General features: G+C 45.1%; 1 protein-coding gene across 4 annotated transcripts in view; it reads right to left on the reverse strand.

The window, feature by feature from the left end:
* Positions 1–398: 398 nt before the first annotated feature.
* Positions 399–18,233, reverse strand: part of LOC123991331 (brefeldin A-inhibited guanine nucleotide-exchange protein 1-like) — a 125,358-nt gene continuing 107,523 nt past the window's right edge. For 3 of the 4 annotated variants that reach the window (XM_046292823.1, XM_046292822.1, XM_046292820.1), the window contains 17 exons: positions 15,680–15,770; positions 15,503–15,543; positions 15,204–15,373; positions 14,315–14,466; positions 10,808–10,980; positions 10,398–10,558; positions 9,224–9,354; positions 8,993–9,122; positions 8,638–8,773; positions 7,816–7,954; positions 7,209–7,281; positions 6,924–7,077; positions 6,599–6,738; positions 5,320–5,491; positions 4,946–5,084; positions 2,275–2,392; positions 399–2,130 (listed from right to left, as the gene is read on the reverse strand). In XM_046292823.1, the coding sequence (XP_046148779.1) occupies positions 1,903–2,130; positions 2,275–2,392; positions 4,946–5,084; positions 5,320–5,491; positions 6,599–6,738; positions 6,924–7,077; positions 7,209–7,281; positions 7,816–7,954; positions 8,638–8,773; positions 8,993–9,122; positions 9,224–9,354; positions 10,398–10,558; positions 10,808–10,980; positions 14,315–14,466; positions 15,204–15,373; positions 15,503–15,543; positions 15,680–15,770 (2,348 nt within the window). In that variant the 3' untranslated portion in view covers positions 399–1,902. The remainder of the gene's footprint in view (positions 2,131–2,274; positions 2,393–4,945; positions 5,085–5,319; positions 5,492–6,598; positions 6,739–6,923; positions 7,078–7,208; positions 7,282–7,815; positions 7,955–8,637; positions 8,774–8,992; positions 9,123–9,223; positions 9,355–10,397; positions 10,559–10,807; positions 10,981–14,314; positions 14,467–15,203; positions 15,374–15,502; positions 15,544–15,679; positions 15,771–18,233) is intronic. The other variant, XM_046292821.1, reaches the window with a different exon arrangement.

Consider the following 18,233-nt stretch of genomic DNA (forward strand, 5'->3'; position numbering starts at 1 on the left):
CTGAGTGGGTCGCGCGTGACGTCAAACCTGTTACCCAGCAAGTTCCTATTTTCTTCCTTGCATTAAATTGCCACTCCCTGTTGCACAAGCTTCCATTCCCCTGGTCACGAAGGGATTTATGGCTGATTTAAGAGATTGACCATTTAAAACAATACAACCACAAGTATTTAAAGTCATCAAGGATGAGTTTGAAGATTAAATCATCAACCCTGTTACTTTATTAGTAACTTATTTAACATCTTGAGATGGGAATACTTGTTTTTTTATGAAGTTGAACATGTGCTCTTTGACAGAATGTTGAATTTTTTTTGTGGGGGTGGACCAAGTCACACTTCTCAAAAAGGCGTGTAATTGGTGGAACAACTCATAGTCCAATCAATTCAAGACGGCCGAACAAATCAAGTTCAAAAACTTTATTGACCTATAACCTGATTAAAATGTCGGATGATGACCAGTTTTGTACAGAAAGTTGTACAGAAGTCTTTTTTCAACATAGAAAACTTTACATTGCTGTACCATATACATTTTGTTTTCTACATCCGTGAGCAAGGAATGCGTCCCATTCACAAGTCTTCTTTTAAACCACAGTTAACATTATTCGTAATTTACTCTATACATACAGCATGTCCCCAAACAAAAGAAAAAGGATATTAAATATATTATGAATTTATTCAAATTTGTACACAGAGTGGAAACTAACTTGAAACATGGAAACAGACCAGTGATTCAGAAGCAGCTCACACCAGGGGCCTATTCAGAAGCATTGCAGATAGAAATGTTGTATATAGAGCTGATAATTCCTTGTATATGACAATCATATCTACACACTACATTTCTATCTTGAACTTTGGAACCTCCTGAACGGGCCCGTAGTTGCTCTCCTTTTTTCCAGTTTTAGGAGGAGTCCCAGTTATCGACTATCAGTTAGTCTCAGAACATATCAAATGGAATCAGTTAGTCTCAGAACATATCAAATGGAATCAGTTACCCATAACTTTCTGCCGTGTCGTTGTTCAATTACAAACTGCAGGACAGATGGTTCAGTCAAAATAAATAATCACAAAAGCAAAAATCTTCAAATAAAGAGATCAAGTGCAGCAGAATACAGAAAAAAATAAGGAAATAAAATCCAGTGTTATGAGATTACATTACAAAGCGCCATTTCTGTAGTTAATTTTTAATCCACAGGGCTATTGGTGTTAACGTTAGCCATCAGTGGTGCAGCCAGGAAAATATCTGAATTATTATTGAGTAAGAATGTCACATTTCACATTACTGAATATTCGTCATTTGCATTGCATGATGTATGTGTATCCATTTCATTCTCAAGAGTAGCTTGTAAGGACACAGTCATGTCAAGAAGCAGTACCTTTTTGAAATATATTTGACTCTTCGGAGTCAGAAAGGTGGGTAGGCCAATTGTATAATCATAGTTATTCTGCAGTCGTCAGTAGAATTGGAAAATCAGATCTTCACACAATGCCAAGCCATTCTTCCAGTGATACGAGGGGCTTCGGGTAGAAGTTGCTCATAGGATCCAAGATCAGCTTGACCTCCCAATATTCTAACCTTAACCATAAGGGGATGCAAAAACTGGCCGTCGATCAGTGTCTAGGGGCAACTTCAACCTACTCTGAAATGAGGGGGCATTTCCTGTCACATGACCAGTCAGGTTCACAGTAGAGATCCCTGGCAGTTTCCTGTACTGGGCGATTCTGGGTAACTGCCAAATCCAGAGGGGGTGAAGTCTGATCAGATGCACCCCTTGTAGTACCCTGGGGGATGGGAGACCATTGTCCTAAAGGGTTTGTAGACAAACCCAAGGCAAGAGGGGAGGAGGACTTACAAGTTCCAGGCTTCCCTATCCAGAGGTCTCGGTGCCAGCCCGCTACAAGTGGAACATCACTGGGCTTCCTCTCCAGCCACCTCCCCTCTCTCCACCTCAACTTCCAGTCCTGGTTCTGGCATTGGTTCTTGTTCCGGCTGGGAGGTGTCAGGTTGCTGGGCGATCTGGAACACGATCCCGATGCGTAGGTAGAACTTCCGCAGCATGGACCGCAGTTCTGGGATAAGATCAATCTGCATGATCTCACACAGCAAAGGGTAGTACCTGGACGCATGGGCCTTGAACTGGGGACCAAGAGACAGAGACAAAACATCTACATACAGATTGATATCCATACAAAGACGGAGTTAGGTCTCCTTGAACATGTCACTGACAATGACTGACCAGATCAATGGCCTGTCAATGTTGTTAATGGTTGAGATCCTTACCCTGTCATCACTGATCTTCAGGACCTTGGTGAGGAAGAGGAGGAGCAGGTTGGTCCAGGCTTCTCTGTGGCTCTCTGATGTTAGAGTCAGGAAGTAGGCTACTGCCTCACTGCACACACTAGAGGGAAATAGGAAGGGATCATAACAACATGACTCATTTGCCATATGAAAACTTTTCAGTGACACAGGATTAAGATGCGATTCACTAATTAATTAGCACCCAGACTTATTTCACTGCCAACGTGAAATTGTTTGATGAGTTGACTACACCAGCCACAGGGAGAGGAGCAGCCATGACCTCAGCATTTCCCTCTAGCCCTCACCCTGGACCTTTCCTCAGAACCGCCATCTGCCAGCCCTTCATCCCTCCACCTCCTCCTCTCTTTCTCATCTTCCAGTTCCCCTATACTCCATGACCTAGTCACCTCCCAAATCTGTTTTAGTTATTTTAGAACACTGCCATAATCAAACCTGCAGTACTGTTGCAGTCTCCTCTAGCATGCCCTGCTATGTTTGTGTGGTGTGTGTCAGTTTGCTACTGCAGTCTCCTCTAGCATGCCCTGCTATGTTTGTGTGGTGTGTGTCAGTTTGCTTGCTAGCATCTTTGTGCAGTTTGCTGATGCAGTCTCCTCTAGCATGCCCTGAGTCTCCTCTGCCATGTTTGTGTGGTGTGTGTGTTCCCTCCTCTTGCCCTCTATGTTTGTGTGGTGTGTGTCTCTGCAGTCTGCCCTCTATGTTTGTGTGGTGTGTGTCAGTTTGTTGCGCATCTTTGTGACAGTGCAATTCAGTGAGTGTTCCCTTTGTCTCTCCCCCTCCGGCTCGCTCTCTCTCCCCCTTTTCTCTCTCCCTCACACACGAATGCACATAGAGACCGACAACCTAAAAGTTTCCTGATAATCTAGACACTGCCTTTAATACAAAGTGAATTGGAAAGAGACAAGATGATAGCTACTTGGTTATCCTCTAAAAGAGACAAGGCGATGACAACTGCGTTGACTCGGTAATAACAACGGCATCCTGTCTGTTTGTGGATCCATATACAATACCCACTATCCATTCCAGACATTTCAGATAGCTGTCACATTTAGACAGGCTGTCTAAATGAGTGGAGAGAGTGGGAGTCATCGACTGTTGGCGATACATCAACACAATCTGACCCAGTCATTCTCTCTCAGGACCAATTTATTGATTCCACTCTCGCTTTGGTGGATAATTCCATTTTGCATCGGCGACTGTGACTTCTCTATTCCCTAGTAAACAGAGGCGTGACTCTGTCTCAGTCCCTTGGACAGCTGTGATCAGGGTCAGGACAGAGCACCGGTGTCGTATCGAGATGCGTGCCCACCCCCCCCATTCAACTCTGCTCCCCTCTAATGACATGGACTGATCAATGCCTGCCCTCTCCCATCAGCCTGCCCTCTCCCAGCAGCCTGTCCTCTCCCAGCAGCCTGTCCTCTACCAGCAGCCCTTCCTCTCCCAGCAGGCCGTCCTCTCCCAGCAGCCTGTCCTCTCCCAGCAGCCTGTCCTCTCCCAGCAGCCTGTCCTCTCCCAGCAGCCTGTCCTCTCCCAGCAGCCTGCCCTCTACCAGCAGCCTGTCCTCTCCCAGCAGCCTGTCCTCGCCAAGCAGCCTGTCCTCTCCCAGCAGCCTGTCTTCTCCCAGCAGCCTGCCCTCTCCCAGCAGCCTGCCCTCTACCAGCAGCCTGTCCTCTCCCAGCAGCCTGTCCTCTCCCAGCAGCCTGCCCTCGCCAAGCAGCCTGTCCTCTCCCAGCAGCCTGTCTTCTCCCAGCAGCCTGCCCTCTCCCAGCAGCCTGTCCTCTCCCAGTAGCCTGTCCTCTCCCAGCATCCTGTCCTCTCCCAGCAGCCTGTCCTCTCCCAGCAGCCTGTCCTCTCCCAGCAGCCTGTCCTCTCCCAGCAGCCTGTCCTCTCTCAGAAGCCTGTCCTCTCTCAGCAGCCTGTCCTCTCCCAGCAGCCTGTCCTCTCCCAGCAGCCTGTTCTCTCTCAGAAGCCTGTCCTCTCTCAGCAGCCTGTCCTCTCCCAGCAGCCTGTCCTCTCTCAGCAGCCTGCGCTCTCCAAGCAGCCTGTCCTCGCCCAGCAGCCTGTCCCCTCCCAGCAGCCTGTCCCCTCCCAGCAGCCTGTCCTCTCCCAGCAGCCTGTCCTCTCCCAGCAGCCTGTCCTCTCCCAGCAGCCTGTCCTCTCCTAGCAGCCTGTCCTCTCCCAGCAGCCTGTGCTTTCCAAGCAGCCCTTCATAAATAACAGGCGTCTGACATGCCCTTGCTCCCCCTCATGAAAAATTATGAAAGTTTTTATTCTGGTAGATAGCAGCCTGCTGCCTGGTTCTTAAATACCCCAGACATTCCATTTATAGGATTTCAATAAAAGTAATGTTTGCAGAGAGTTCCACCCACAACAAAGCAGCAAATTAGTTGTAAAATATTTTTGTAAATCGAGAGCACATTCTGGGCATCCTCCAGACATATGTGAAAATACAGTAATTCCCTCCGTATGAGAGGATGATCAGGGATTGTCGTGACATGGTGAAAGGCTCGTTAGTGAGAGGGAGAGGAGCAGAACAACAGCAGGAAGCAGTAGAAAAGAACTGCAGAGGGCATTTGTTTAGTTTGACAGGCGCCATTCAGTGATATGGTAGTGGGGCGTGGCGGTCCTTCCTTACTTGAGCAGCTGTCTCTGGACCTCTTCCCAAGCAGTCTGACGGCTGTCGTCAGTGTACATCCGGAACAGGATCCTCAGGCCACACGCCAGACTGCTGGTCTCCTGCTTCAGCAGATTGGGCTTTGACTTCCCTTTAAAACCTGGAACAGACAGAGAGAGAGAGAGTGGTTACTGCCCGTTACAGTCACAGAGAGGCCCATCACAATTAGGGAGTACAAACGAGGGACGTTGTGCCAATTGTTCAAAGGATTCCAGTTGAGATTCATAACATCACTCGTCTACTTCATGTCATTGTAGCAGATTCCTCGGGTGGTGCACTGCAGAGCCATAGATGGACGCTGGTATAACCGCCTCTGTTCTGGTGCAGTGACCCACCTGCCTTCCAGAGAGTGGTCCTCTGCTCGTTGTTGGCGTTGAAGGCTTTGGCGAAGTGGTGGGACTCCAGCAGACAGTCCAGCAGCTTGAACAGCTGTTCTGAGGTCAGATAGTGGTACATTCCCTGGTCCTGGGTCTCCACAAGTACGTCTGCTGCGTCCAGAGAATCTCTCTGGAGAGGACCAACACATATATACCCAACCATTAGACAACCAACTCATACATACACAACCATTAGACAACCAACACATATATAACCAACACATATATACCCAACCATTAGACAACCAACTCATACATACACAATCATTAGACAACCAACACATATATACCCAACCATTAGACAACCAACTCATACATACACAATCATTAGACAACCAACACATATATACCCAACCATTAGACAACCAACACATACATACACAATCATTAGACAACCAACACATATATACACAATCATTAGACAACCAACACATATATACACAACCATTAGACAACCAACACATATATACACAATCATTAGACAACCAACACATATATACACAATCATTAGACAACCAACACATACATACACAATCATTAGACAACCAACTCATACATACACAATCATTAGACAACCAACTCATACATACACAATCATTAGACAACCAACACATACATACACAATCATTAGACAACCAACACATATATACACAATCATTAGACAACCAACACATATATACACAATCATTAGACAACCAACACATATATACACAATCATTAGACAACCAACACATACATACACAATCATTAGACAACCAACTCATACATACACAATCATTAGACAACCAACTCATACATACACAATCATTAGACAACCAACTCATACATACACAATCATTAGACAACCAACTCATACATACACAATCATTAGACAACCAACACATATATACACAATCATTAGACAACCAACTCATACATACACAATCATTAGACAACCAACTCATACATACACAATCATTAGACAACCAACACATACATACACAATCATTAGACAACTTGCACAATTGGTGGCTGACTAAATACTTTTTGCCCCACTGTATAGTACATTAGCGTTTCCCAAACTTTGCAGTAGGAACGCTGCAGTAGATACATTTAACATTTTCAATGATTAGTCCATCCAGCCAAACTATTGAAAATTAATCTGGCAAAAACAAACATTTTAGCAAGAAATGTGTCCTTCCCCAAAGTTCTGAAGCAGTGATACCTCTCATCCTCCACAGAGGGAGTGAGCCGTTACCTGTGCAGCAGCCAGGTTCTCAGCATCCTCCTTCCTGCTGGTCGCAGGGAAGAAGACCATGTTGTCTATGGTCTGGATCAGCTCCAACTGCACCACACACTTAATGAGCAAGGCTGAGAATAACCGCTGCTCCTGGATCTCTGTGGAACACACACACACACACACACACACACACACACACACACACACACACACACACACACACACACACACACACACACACACACACACACACACACACACACACACAAATAATGAGCATAATGTTGAAAAACACTCCAGTTGCACAAGGCGTAAAAATGGTAAAAGTGAGAGAGACACTAACTTATTGGGGTCCTGTTTCTGGGGCCGTCCTCATAAATGCCTGTGCTGTACTGACTCTGCCGCCGTGTCTCCATGGCAACCCTCTCTGCGCTGTTGATGGAATGCTGGTCCTCGGAATGGGACTGGATGTCCACGGACTTCTGGGAAATTGAGTCCTGAGGGCACATGGGCAGAAGTTATTTTGTCTGCATGGTACTGGGTTACGTTGCTGTAAGGTCTAATCTGGCATAAGAGATACACCAGACTGACTGGAAGACCTACAGTACAGTCAGGGTTTGAAACATACCAGCTGTCTGTCTGATATGTCCTGTGGTGTCATGGGATCTCCTTCTGCTCCTGCTGGTCTCCATGTCAACAGCCTGACAAGAGGGCAGAGAGGTTACGATATGTGACAGGACAGTGCTACTCTACTGTTACACAGCATGACAGTGTTATACCATACACAGACAGTCAGATATCACTCTGTTAACTAAACAATGGTAGAAGTGACCACGGCCATTAAATACCACCTCTCCCGTCCCTTCTTATTGGATGTGTCTTCATATGAAGTTTATACTGGTGTGGCAGGTAGCCTAGTGGTTAGAGCGTTGGACTAGTAACCGAAAGGTTGCAAGATTCAATCCCTGAGCGGACAAGGAAAAATACATCTGTCGTTCTGCCCCTGAACAAGGCAGTTAACCCACTGTTCCTAGGCCGTCATTGAAAATAAGAATTTGTTCTTAGCTGACTTGCCTAGTTAAATAAAGGATTTTTAAATTTTTATAAAAAAATAAATATGACTCGGTGCTCTCCATGTTTACTATCACTATGGTCATCAATAACACACAATCATCACAGACAATATTCCCAGATGAATCTCAGCGATACGAATAAAGCCTGCATCAGTATCTTACGCGTGTGGGATGGTGGTCTTGAAGATGTCCAGCATGCAGTTACAGGTCTTGTCCCAGGTCTCTGGAGTAAACTTCTCTCCATTCAGGATGACCACGTTCTCCAGACAGTTGGTGCCTGACCGGGCCAACTGCTCATTATCTAGGCCGAGACGGAGAGGAGGAGTCAAGAAAAGAGAGAGAATAAGTGAGGGACTGCTGGTTTAGCAGTCCATACGCATCTGGATCACATATACCGCTGCAACATGGGTTCAAATCCATCCTACTGCTATTTCACTACACTATCTATACTCTCTACCTCCATCTTATCCAGTCAACCAAAAAATGACCCACTCCTTAAAGAAAAAAGGAGAGGAAATATGCACAAGAAAGAGGGATGGAGGTGTACTCAGTATAAACCCAGGACTGAATGGAGCTGTACTCAGTATAAACCCAGGACTGAATGGAGCTGTACTCAGTATAAACCCAGGACTGAATAGAGGTGTACTCAGTATAAACCCAGGACTGGATGGAGGTGTACTCAGTATAAACCCAGGACTGAATGGAGGTGTACTCAGTATAAACCCAGGACTGAATGGAGGTGTACTCAGTATAAACCCAGGACTGAATGGAGGTGTACTCAGTATAAACCCAGGACTGAATGGAGGTGTACTCAGTATAAACCCAGGACTGAATGGAGGTGTACTCAGTATAAACCCAGGACTGAATGGAGGTGTACTCAGTATAAACCCAGGACTGAATGGAGGTGTACTCAGTATAAACCCAGGATTGAATGGAGGTGTACTCAGTATAAACCCAGGACTGAAGGTGTCTGTCTGTCCTCACCTTGTTGAACACACCAGTACAGCTGTGCCAGAATGTCATCCAGCAGGACATCACTGAGAGACTCAAAGTACTGCGTGAACACGTCAGAGATGGCGTAAAGTGCGTGGTTACAGGTCGTCGTCATCCACTCTGCTTTCTGGCAGACCAAAACACCACAGAAGGGGTTACAACGGTTACACCAGTGCCTCTGGGCATAATCTAGTCATTGTAGCAATTGGTACTGGATACTAGTTGTACCCAGGGATTGGTGTTGTAAATTGTGGAACCAATGGTGTACATATGGAAATAGGCATTGGTTACACAGGAGATAAAGCTGGGTCTTTGATGAATGGGTATTTGGGATGTAGAGACTTGCCTCAGTTTGCTGCTCAGGCAGCTTCATGTTGTCAAAGATCCTGAAGACGATCCTGAACAGATCCTGCCACCAGTGTTTCTCAAAGGTGTGTCCATAGGTCTTCATCACCTCAAACATCACCGTCAGACCCCTGACACACACACACACACATTTACTCAACAGTACACCCTTACCATCAGTTCAGACTTAATATTCCCATCTAGGATGGCACAGGACTGAAACTCTTCTCACCTGGTCCTGACGTCCAGTTTACACCTGTTGATGATGCAGGACAGCTCAAAGAGGATGGGGAACCACCCTCTCACCCACACCCGGTCCTCTGGGACTACATTCATATCATCACTGGTGTAGTCTTTGAACGCCTGCCAGAGAGAAAACAGGATTGCTTACCACTATGCCCGGAGATGACACACACATACACGGACATGCCGACAAACACTTATCGTTTTAACGGTCTAAGCTGTACGGTTCACTGAATTTGCTCCACTGCCCATGCGCCCACACACACACCACACACACACACACACACCTAATCCTCTCCACACACCACCCCACACAAGCAAACAGAAAGCAGGCAGTGGGGCTGGAGGGTAGAGACAAGAGACCTTGGGGAAAAGTACTGGCAGTAAGCACCATATTTTCTAACACGGTACATGTTCATATGCAAAGCTGTCATTAAAGCAAAGGGTGGCTACTTTGAAGAATCTCAAATATAAAATATATTTTGATTTGTTAAAAACTTTTTGGGTGTTATTTCATAGTTTTGATGTCCCCACTATTATTATACAATGTAGAAAATAGTAAAAATAGTAAAAAAAATAGTAAAAAACTTTTGACTGGTAGTGTATATATACAGTCACAGTGGTCAGGTATTCTGCCACTGTGTACTCTCTGTTTAAGGCCAAATAGCATTCTAGTTTGCACTGTTTTTTGTTAATTCTTTCCAATGTGTCAAGTAATTTTCTTTTTGTTTTCTCATGATTTGTTTGGGTCCAATTGTGTTGCTGTCCTGGGGCTCTGTGGGGTGTGTTTGTGTTTGTGAACAGAGCCCCAGGACCAGCTTGCTTAAGGGACTCTTCTCTAGGTTCATCTCTCTGTAGGTGATGGCTTTGTTATAGAAGGTTTGGTAATCGCTTCCTTTTAGGTGGTATACAGGTAAAACATTATTATTATTTTTGTATATACACAGATATATCTCTAATTTGGGAGATGCTGTTATCCAGAGTGACTTACAATGTTTAGCTGGTAAGTCACAAGAGAAATATGAATGTTTAGGGACCAGTCATGGTCTAACATGAACAACTATGTGCAGTACCATTTGATGTTCAGCAATGACTGATTTGGGTTCAGGTCTTAACTATGAAACCGTGTAATAAACCCAGTCCAGTGTTTGTTTGTAACTGACCTGGGGCCTGTCAGAGACGTATTTGGCGCAGTGTCGGATGAGGCGGATGGCCTCCATGCTGGTGTCGGGGAAGGAGGCGTTGCAGGCGAACTCAGACAGACACTTGACTGCATCCTGGAAGGAGTCTATGGTGGCTGGGAAGTGCTTCTCAAATACATTCGCTGAGATAAGAACAGATGAAAATCAGGGGAAATGGATCAAATTGGATTCTGATGACTAAAGTTAACTGATCTGTCAATCAGAATTACAATCCATGGCCCTGTCATCAAAAATACTCAAATAAACAACTTGAGGATTAAACATGAATCTAATAGTGAAACCATCATATTGAAAATAACATATTATAAGATAGAGACAGAACAGATATGAAAGTTCTTAGCCTGAGGTGTGTGTGTGTGTTAGTAACTCACTGGAGATGTGCCCCGTTGTCTGGAATGCCAGCTCTACGATGCTCTCATCCTGGTCCGAGGCAGCCAGGTGGAACACTGAGAAGATGTTCTTCCAGCCCGACCGGATGTTACCCGCCTGTGAGTTGACCATCTGGGCTATGCAGCGCACCACCATGTCCCTGATCGTTGGAGATCTGGAGGAGCAGGAGGAGGACATATGGGTTATACAGTATGTGAAAGAACGTTGGACTATGAGGAGGATCATCAATACTGCAGTAGCAGTCAAAGTACAAGTACCCCTGCTACTACAGCCCTTTATTCAGCCCATCTCATTTTCCCCCTTTTGGATGTTATGACATACTGGTTTCCGACAGTGACTGTTGTCATAGCAAAGAGCGGGTCTATTTTTCCGGGTGCTTTGAAGAATGAGAGAGGACCAGCCTCTGCACAAAAGTACTCTCACACACTGAGTCTAATGAACACACAGCACCACAGGGCGTCCGTGGCTTTACGTGGCTCCCTGCCACTTCCTCTGAGCTGTAACACTCTTCTCACAGTAAACCAGTGGTTTGATTTGGGACTGGTAGTGCTCCTTCACATCAATGAAAACAGCCTTTAACTCCAATTTGAATCAACTGCATCTGTGTCACAACTTCAACTCTGTTGTCTTTGATTTAGTTGCCAGAGTGCAATTCTAGTGTTCAAAACCAAGAAGAGATATTATATAAAATCACAATCTCCATTTCGGGTTAGATCTGACTAGGGATGTTGCGGTGACCGTATAACCGCCGCACCGTCGGTCACGAGTCATGAAGGCAGTCAAATTCCATGTGACCGTTTAGTCACCATAATTAGGCTTCTCCAAGCTCTGATGCTGCTGATGGTCATTAGTAGCCTACAAAGCCTTCTAACTGCCTGGTACTCAGCAGTCTATTGTCCCTCTACTCACTCTGACATCAAAGCAAATGTCTTCGAAACAGGTGCATGATAATGGTCCATTCTAAATCAAATCAAATTTCATACATATATATTATATAGTATATGTAATGACAAGATTAAATCAAGAACAGTCGGCTGGGTGACAATATGAGCCTATCACTTGTGAATGATATATTATCACTTCTGAGTGATGCCCATCATAAGAAACTCCCTTTTTTTTGGCGACTTTTTAGAATCATAGTCACACACCTCAATGCACCTTTAAATTTAAAGCATTCATGCATAATCACATTTGCAGTCACTTTTGATAATGGTGTTTTCAGCTAATGGAACGTTCACGCTTAAAGACTACTGCATGTGCGCATTGCTGCCCTTATAATGTGAAGAAATAGCCTAATAAGTTTATCAGCATTTTAAGCTAAATGTTCTGATCTGTTGCTTCGGCCACATTGCGTCAAAGTTTTTTTGATGCTAGTGGTTGTATGAATTAATTTGGGATATATTGCATCCCACAACTGCCCAGACTATGTTGGGAACATTTATTTCTCGCACAGAATAGGTCAACTTTTGTACAATGGGGGATAGTAGATCGACATAGGCTAGTGAATTTGCTGTTCGTTAGGCCTACTCGTCTTGTTGGCTGACGAAAAGTAAATGTGGACGGACAGTTCTTCCAATATCTTCAACACGCACTTCGGAATTGGATAAGGACGTGTGCAGTTGCGTCCCCGATGTGTCTGTCTTCACTTGTAGCCTGTGAGAAAGACCCGATCAAGTAATAGGAGAAGGACACCACTGGCCGCAAGAAGCATGGATTTTTTTAGGGTGCATTACGGCCACAAAGGGGATGCTGCCATGAAATTCAAGGCTTTATCAAGTGCTTGTCAAATTGTGAATGAGAAACTAATGAAATGTGTACAAAAAAAACAAAGCAGAGCTCATGCCTTTTTTCAAATCATCATTAGAGTCTCATCATGCAGCCTGACAATATATTACACATCAAAACATATAGCCCAACATTTGTAGAACAACTAAAGTTATATTAATAACTCTAAATTAAGCATATAGGAGTACATATTTCTTTGTTAACCGTACAACACAGAATAGCCACATGTGCACACTCCCTCAAATCATTTGGAGAAAATATTAATATTTTATTCAGCTTTGTTCAATTGTATTCTTCATACTATAAAATAATGGCATGGAATTATAAGCAAATATTGTATGCTAAATGAACTAGTGTAGCCCACAACCATTTGGCAGTCACGTGAGTTCCTTCTCTGGCCTCTAGGTCACCAGACGGCTCATTAGGGCGCACACCTGTCACCAGCGTAAGGCGCATAATGACACTCACCTGGACTCCATCATCTCCTTGATTACCTGCCCTTTATATGTCACTTCCTTTGGTTACTTCCCCAGTCGTCATTGTTTCTGTTCCTGTTTCATGTCGGTGCGCTGTTTGTGTTTCTTGTTTTGCTCATTTGTTAATGAAATGTATTCACTCCCTGAACAGGTTCTCTCAGCCGAGGCAACCGGGGAGGTCTCAGCCGGCTCACTCCTCAGCCGGTTCTTCAGGTTTCTGCGCCTCACTGGAGACGGCCGGTTGGCTCCGGATCCCGGGGATCGTCGCTGTGGTTGGCATCCTGCGGCTGGAGCCCAATGCGCCTGGGAGGGGGTACTGTCACTCCATCACCTCCTTAATTACCTGCCCTTTATGTGTCACTTCCTTTGGTTTCTTCCCCAGTCGTCATTGTTTCTCTTCCTGTTTCATGTCGGTGTGCTGTTTGTGTTTCTTGTTTTGTTCATTTATCTGTTAAATGTATTCACTCCCTGAACTTGCTTCCTGACTCTCAGCGGACATTGTTACGTTAATAATGGATTTATTGTGGTGTAGGCTATATAACATGGATTTATTAGACTTTGTCAAATTTAGATGTTCCAAAGGTCAACATCAGTGGCTTGTAGGCTGTGTGTGGAAGCCAGGAGATGCTAAATGTGTTTGTTAATTAACGGACAATTACTGTGAGACCGACAGTTATTTGCTTGACAATCACCGACTGGCAAAGTTTCGTGACAGCCACAGCCCTAGTTCTGACTGTCTGTTTGCTCCTCCTCAGAGAGCTGGGTGGGTGTTTGACACAGAGCAGTGACTCAGCCCTTACAGAAAGACCAGATTTCACATGTGTTTTTGGAACACTTCACATGTGATCACACAAAATGAGTGTGCGTTTTTCCGTAAGGGAGTACAGGGAGACTGGCTGACTGCAGCGCAAAGCGAGATAGGTGCTGAAATGTGAACCACAGAGGTCAAATACAATACCGACCTTGTGACGCCAGACTACCACAGCCAAGCGCCTAGGTCACCAGCTTGTGTGTACATGTACCACCATACACGCACCTAAGCAAGCACAACCACAAGCATATTCATGCAATTATGCTAAACACGTGCACACAAACACACTCAAATCAAATGTTATTGGTTACATACACGTGTTTAGCAGATGTTATTGCGGGTGTAGCGAAATGCTTGAACCTGATTGAATCACAGGAGTCAATCAGGAATAACGTTTAAGGCAACATCCTCTTTACCTGTTCTTTTTCATGATGTGCTCGAAAGGCCTCAGAAAGTCCTTCTGGAATCTGAAGTTTGCCAGCTCTCCCTTCTCTAGAAACTTCATGGACAGCTGCCGGAGAGAATCCACGGCAAAGATAGCCACGTCCTCGTTGGGGTTACATCCAACCTGAACATATAGACAGAAAGAAGTTTAACATCTCTACCCCACTCACTTACTGCAGTAATTTTGCAGTGTAACTACAGTTAGAGTGCAGTATAACTGCAGTACACTGCAACTACTGTGTCCAAAATACCACAGTTGACTGCAGTTACTGCACTTTTACTGCAGTTTCAAAACTGCAATCTTTTTTTGCAAGGGTAATAGCCTATCTTAACACTTCTGTCCTCTCCAAATCACTTTGTGTGTTCTCTGATAACCTAGACCCCAGTCAGAAACATGACTTGCAAAATAAGACATGCCACACTTCAGAAACACAGCAGAAATCAGTGAAGTACTAAAGCCCTTAGATTAGATTCTTTAAGCTATGTGTTGCTGAGGGCAATGTTACAAAGACTGATTAACACCTGGTTAATCAGGTGTGTGGACTTTCAAGCCCAGTGTTTTCCCAACTCCGGTCCTCCAGTACCCCCTAACAGAACACATGTTTGTTGTAGCCCCGGACAAACACACCCGATTCAACTCATTTAGGGCTGGATGATTACTTGACAACTTGAGTCAGGCGTGCTTGTCCGGGGGGGATACAACAAAAACATGTTCTGTTAGGGGGTACTGGAGGACTGGAGTTGGGGAAACACTGATCTAGCCAACAACATGAATTGATCAATTAATGCGGAGGGAAAAAAAACAGCTGTCCCTGACAACCAGAGTTGTGGACCCCTGCTTTAAGCAGAGAAGATGTCCACCTTGTTGAAGTGGTCTCCAATGACCTCCCAGATCCTGGACCACTGCAGTCTGATACGTCCCATGTTGTAGTAGGAGATCTCCACTATCTTCTGCAGGCTGAACATGCGGGGGTGTGTGGGCGAGGCCAGCTCATCCATAGACACAGCACACAACCAGCGCACAAAGTCCACTGAAAACACAGAGAAACCCGTGTTAGTCAACCATCAGGACAGCCATGGTACAATGCCAATACATCCACATCGGGTAAGGATGTGATCAAACACTGTAATTGAATTCTGTTCCGATTTAGAACACTCACCAATTGCATTACCATCCAGTCTGGTAGAACCTGTGAATATTCTGCAAGAACAGAATCAATCATATTTAAAACATTTACAGTACATTTATTCACATGATAGAACAATGGCAGAGTTAAGACCCCAAAGCAGTCAGTGGTAATGCAGCAGGATCTATAAGAGACTACTACAGTAACTACCTGTCTACAGCCACCACCACACTCTGGGAGCTGGTCTCTCCTATGGACTCCTGGATACTGAGGATCTGCTTCCGGTCTACTGTCCCACCTGCTGTGGACCACAGGACAGTCAGTCGCATCTCCAGAGTCAAGCATGTTACCAAGCATGTTACCAAGCATCTCCAGAGTCAAGCATGTTACCAAGCATCTCCAGAGTCAAGCATGTTACCAAGCATGTTACCAAGCATCTCCAGAGTCAAGCATGTTACCAAGCATCTCCAGAGTCAAGCATGTTACCAAGCATCTCCAGAGTCAAGCATGTTACCATGCATCTCCAGAGTCAAGCATGTTACCAAGCATCTCCAGAGTCAAGCATGTTACCAAGCATCTCCAGAGTCAAGCATGTTACCAAGCATGTTACCAAGCATCTCCAGAGTCAAGCATGTTACCAAGCATCTCCAGAGTCAAGCATGTTACCAAGCATCTCCAGAGTCAAGCATGTTACCAAGCATATTACCAAGCATCTCCAGAATCAAGCATGTTACCAAGCATCTCCAGAGTCAAGCATGTTACCAAGCATCTCCAGCATCAAGCATGTTACCAAGCATCTCCAGAGTCAAGCATGTTACCAAGCATCTCCAGCGTCAAGCATGTTACCAAGCATCTCCAGAGTCAAGCATGTTACCAAGCATCTCCAGCGTCAAGCATGTTACCAAGCATCTCCAGAGTCAAGCATGTTACCAAGCATCTCCAGAGTCAAGCATGTTACCAAGCATCTCCAGCATCAAGCATGTTACCAAGCATATTACCAAGCATCTCCAGAGTCAAGCATGTTACCAAGCATATTACCAAGCATCTCCAGAATCAAGCATGTTACCAAGCATCTCCAGAGTCAAGCATGTTACCAAGCATCTCCAGAGTCAAGCATGTTACCAAGCATATTACCAAGCATCTCCAGAATCAAGCATGTTACCAAGCATCTCCAGAGTCAAGCATGTTACCAAGCATATTACCAAGCATCTCCAGCATCAAGCATGTTACCAAGCATCTCCAGAGTCAAGCATGTTACCAAGCATCTCCAGAGTCAAGCATGTTACCAAGCATATTACCAAGCATCTCCAGCATCAAGCATGTTACCAAGCATCTCCAGAGTCAAGCATGTTACCAAGCATCTCCAGCGTCAAGCATGTTACCAAGCATCTCCAGAGTCAAGCATGTTACCAAGCATCTCCAGAGTCAAGCATGTTACCAAGCATCTCCAGCATCAAGCATGTTACCAAGCATCTCCAGAGTCAAGCATGTTACCAAGCATATTACCAAGCATCTCCAGAGTCAAGCATGTTACCAAGCATCTCCAACATCAAGCATGTTACCAAGCATCTCCAGAGTCAAGCATGTTACCAAGCATCTCCAGAGTCAAGCATGTTACCAAGCATCTCCAGCATCAAGCATGTTACCAAGCATCTCCAACATCAAGCATGTTACCAAGTATCTCCAGAGTCAAGCATGTTACCAAGCATCTCCAGCATCAAGCATGTTACCAAGCATCTCCAGAGTCAAGCATGTTACCAAGCATATTACCAAGCATCTCCAGAATCAAGCATGTTACCAAGCATCTCCAGAGTCAAGCATGTTACCAAGCATCTCCAACATCAAGCATGTTACCAAGCATCTCCAGCGTCAAGCATGTTACCAAGCATCTCCAGCGTCAAGCATGTTACCAAGCATCTCCAGCGTCAAGCATGTTACCAAGCATCTCCAGCGTCAAGCATGTTACCAAGCATCTCCAGCGTCAAGCATGTTACCAAGCATCTCCAGCGTCAAGCATGTTACCAAGCATCTCCAGCGTCAAGCATGTTACCAAGCATCTCCAGCGTCAAGCATGTTACCAAGCATCTCCAGCGTCAAGCATGTTACCGAGCATCTCCAGCGTCAAGCATGTTACCGAGCATCTCCAGCGTCAAGCATGTTACCGAGCATCTCCAGCGTCAAGCATGTTACCGAGCATATCCAGCGTCAAGCATGTTACCAAGCATCTCCAGAGTCAAGCATGTTACCAAGCATCTCCAGAGTCAAGCATGTTACCATGCATCTCCAGAGTCAAGCATGTTACCAAGCATCTCCAGAGTCAAGCATGTTACCAAGCATCTCCAGAGTCAAGCATGTTACCAAGCATGTTACCAAGCATCTCCAGAGTCAAGCATGTTACCAAGCATCTCCAGAGTCAAGCATGTTACCAAGCATCTCCAGAGTCAAGCATGTTACCAAGCATATTACCAAGCATCTCCAGAATCAAGCATGTTACCAAGCATCTCCAGAGTCAAGCATGTTACCAAGCATCTCCAGCATCAAGCATGTTACCAAGCATCTCCAGAGTCAAGCATGTTACCAAGCATCTCCAGCGTCAAGCATGTTACCAAGCATCTCCAGAGTCAAGCATGTTACCAAGCATCTCCAGCGTCAAGCATGTTACCAAGCATCTCCAGAGTCAAGCATGTTACCAAGCATCTCCAGAGTCAAGCATGTTACCAAGCATCTCCAGCATCAAGCATGTTACCAAGCATATTACCAAGCA

The sequence above is a fragment of the Oncorhynchus gorbuscha genome, linkage group LG12, assembly GCF_021184085.1.
Source record: "Oncorhynchus gorbuscha isolate QuinsamMale2020 ecotype Even-year linkage group LG12, OgorEven_v1.0, whole genome shotgun sequence".
Lineage (NCBI taxonomy): Eukaryota > Metazoa > Chordata > Actinopteri > Salmoniformes > Salmonidae > Oncorhynchus > Oncorhynchus gorbuscha.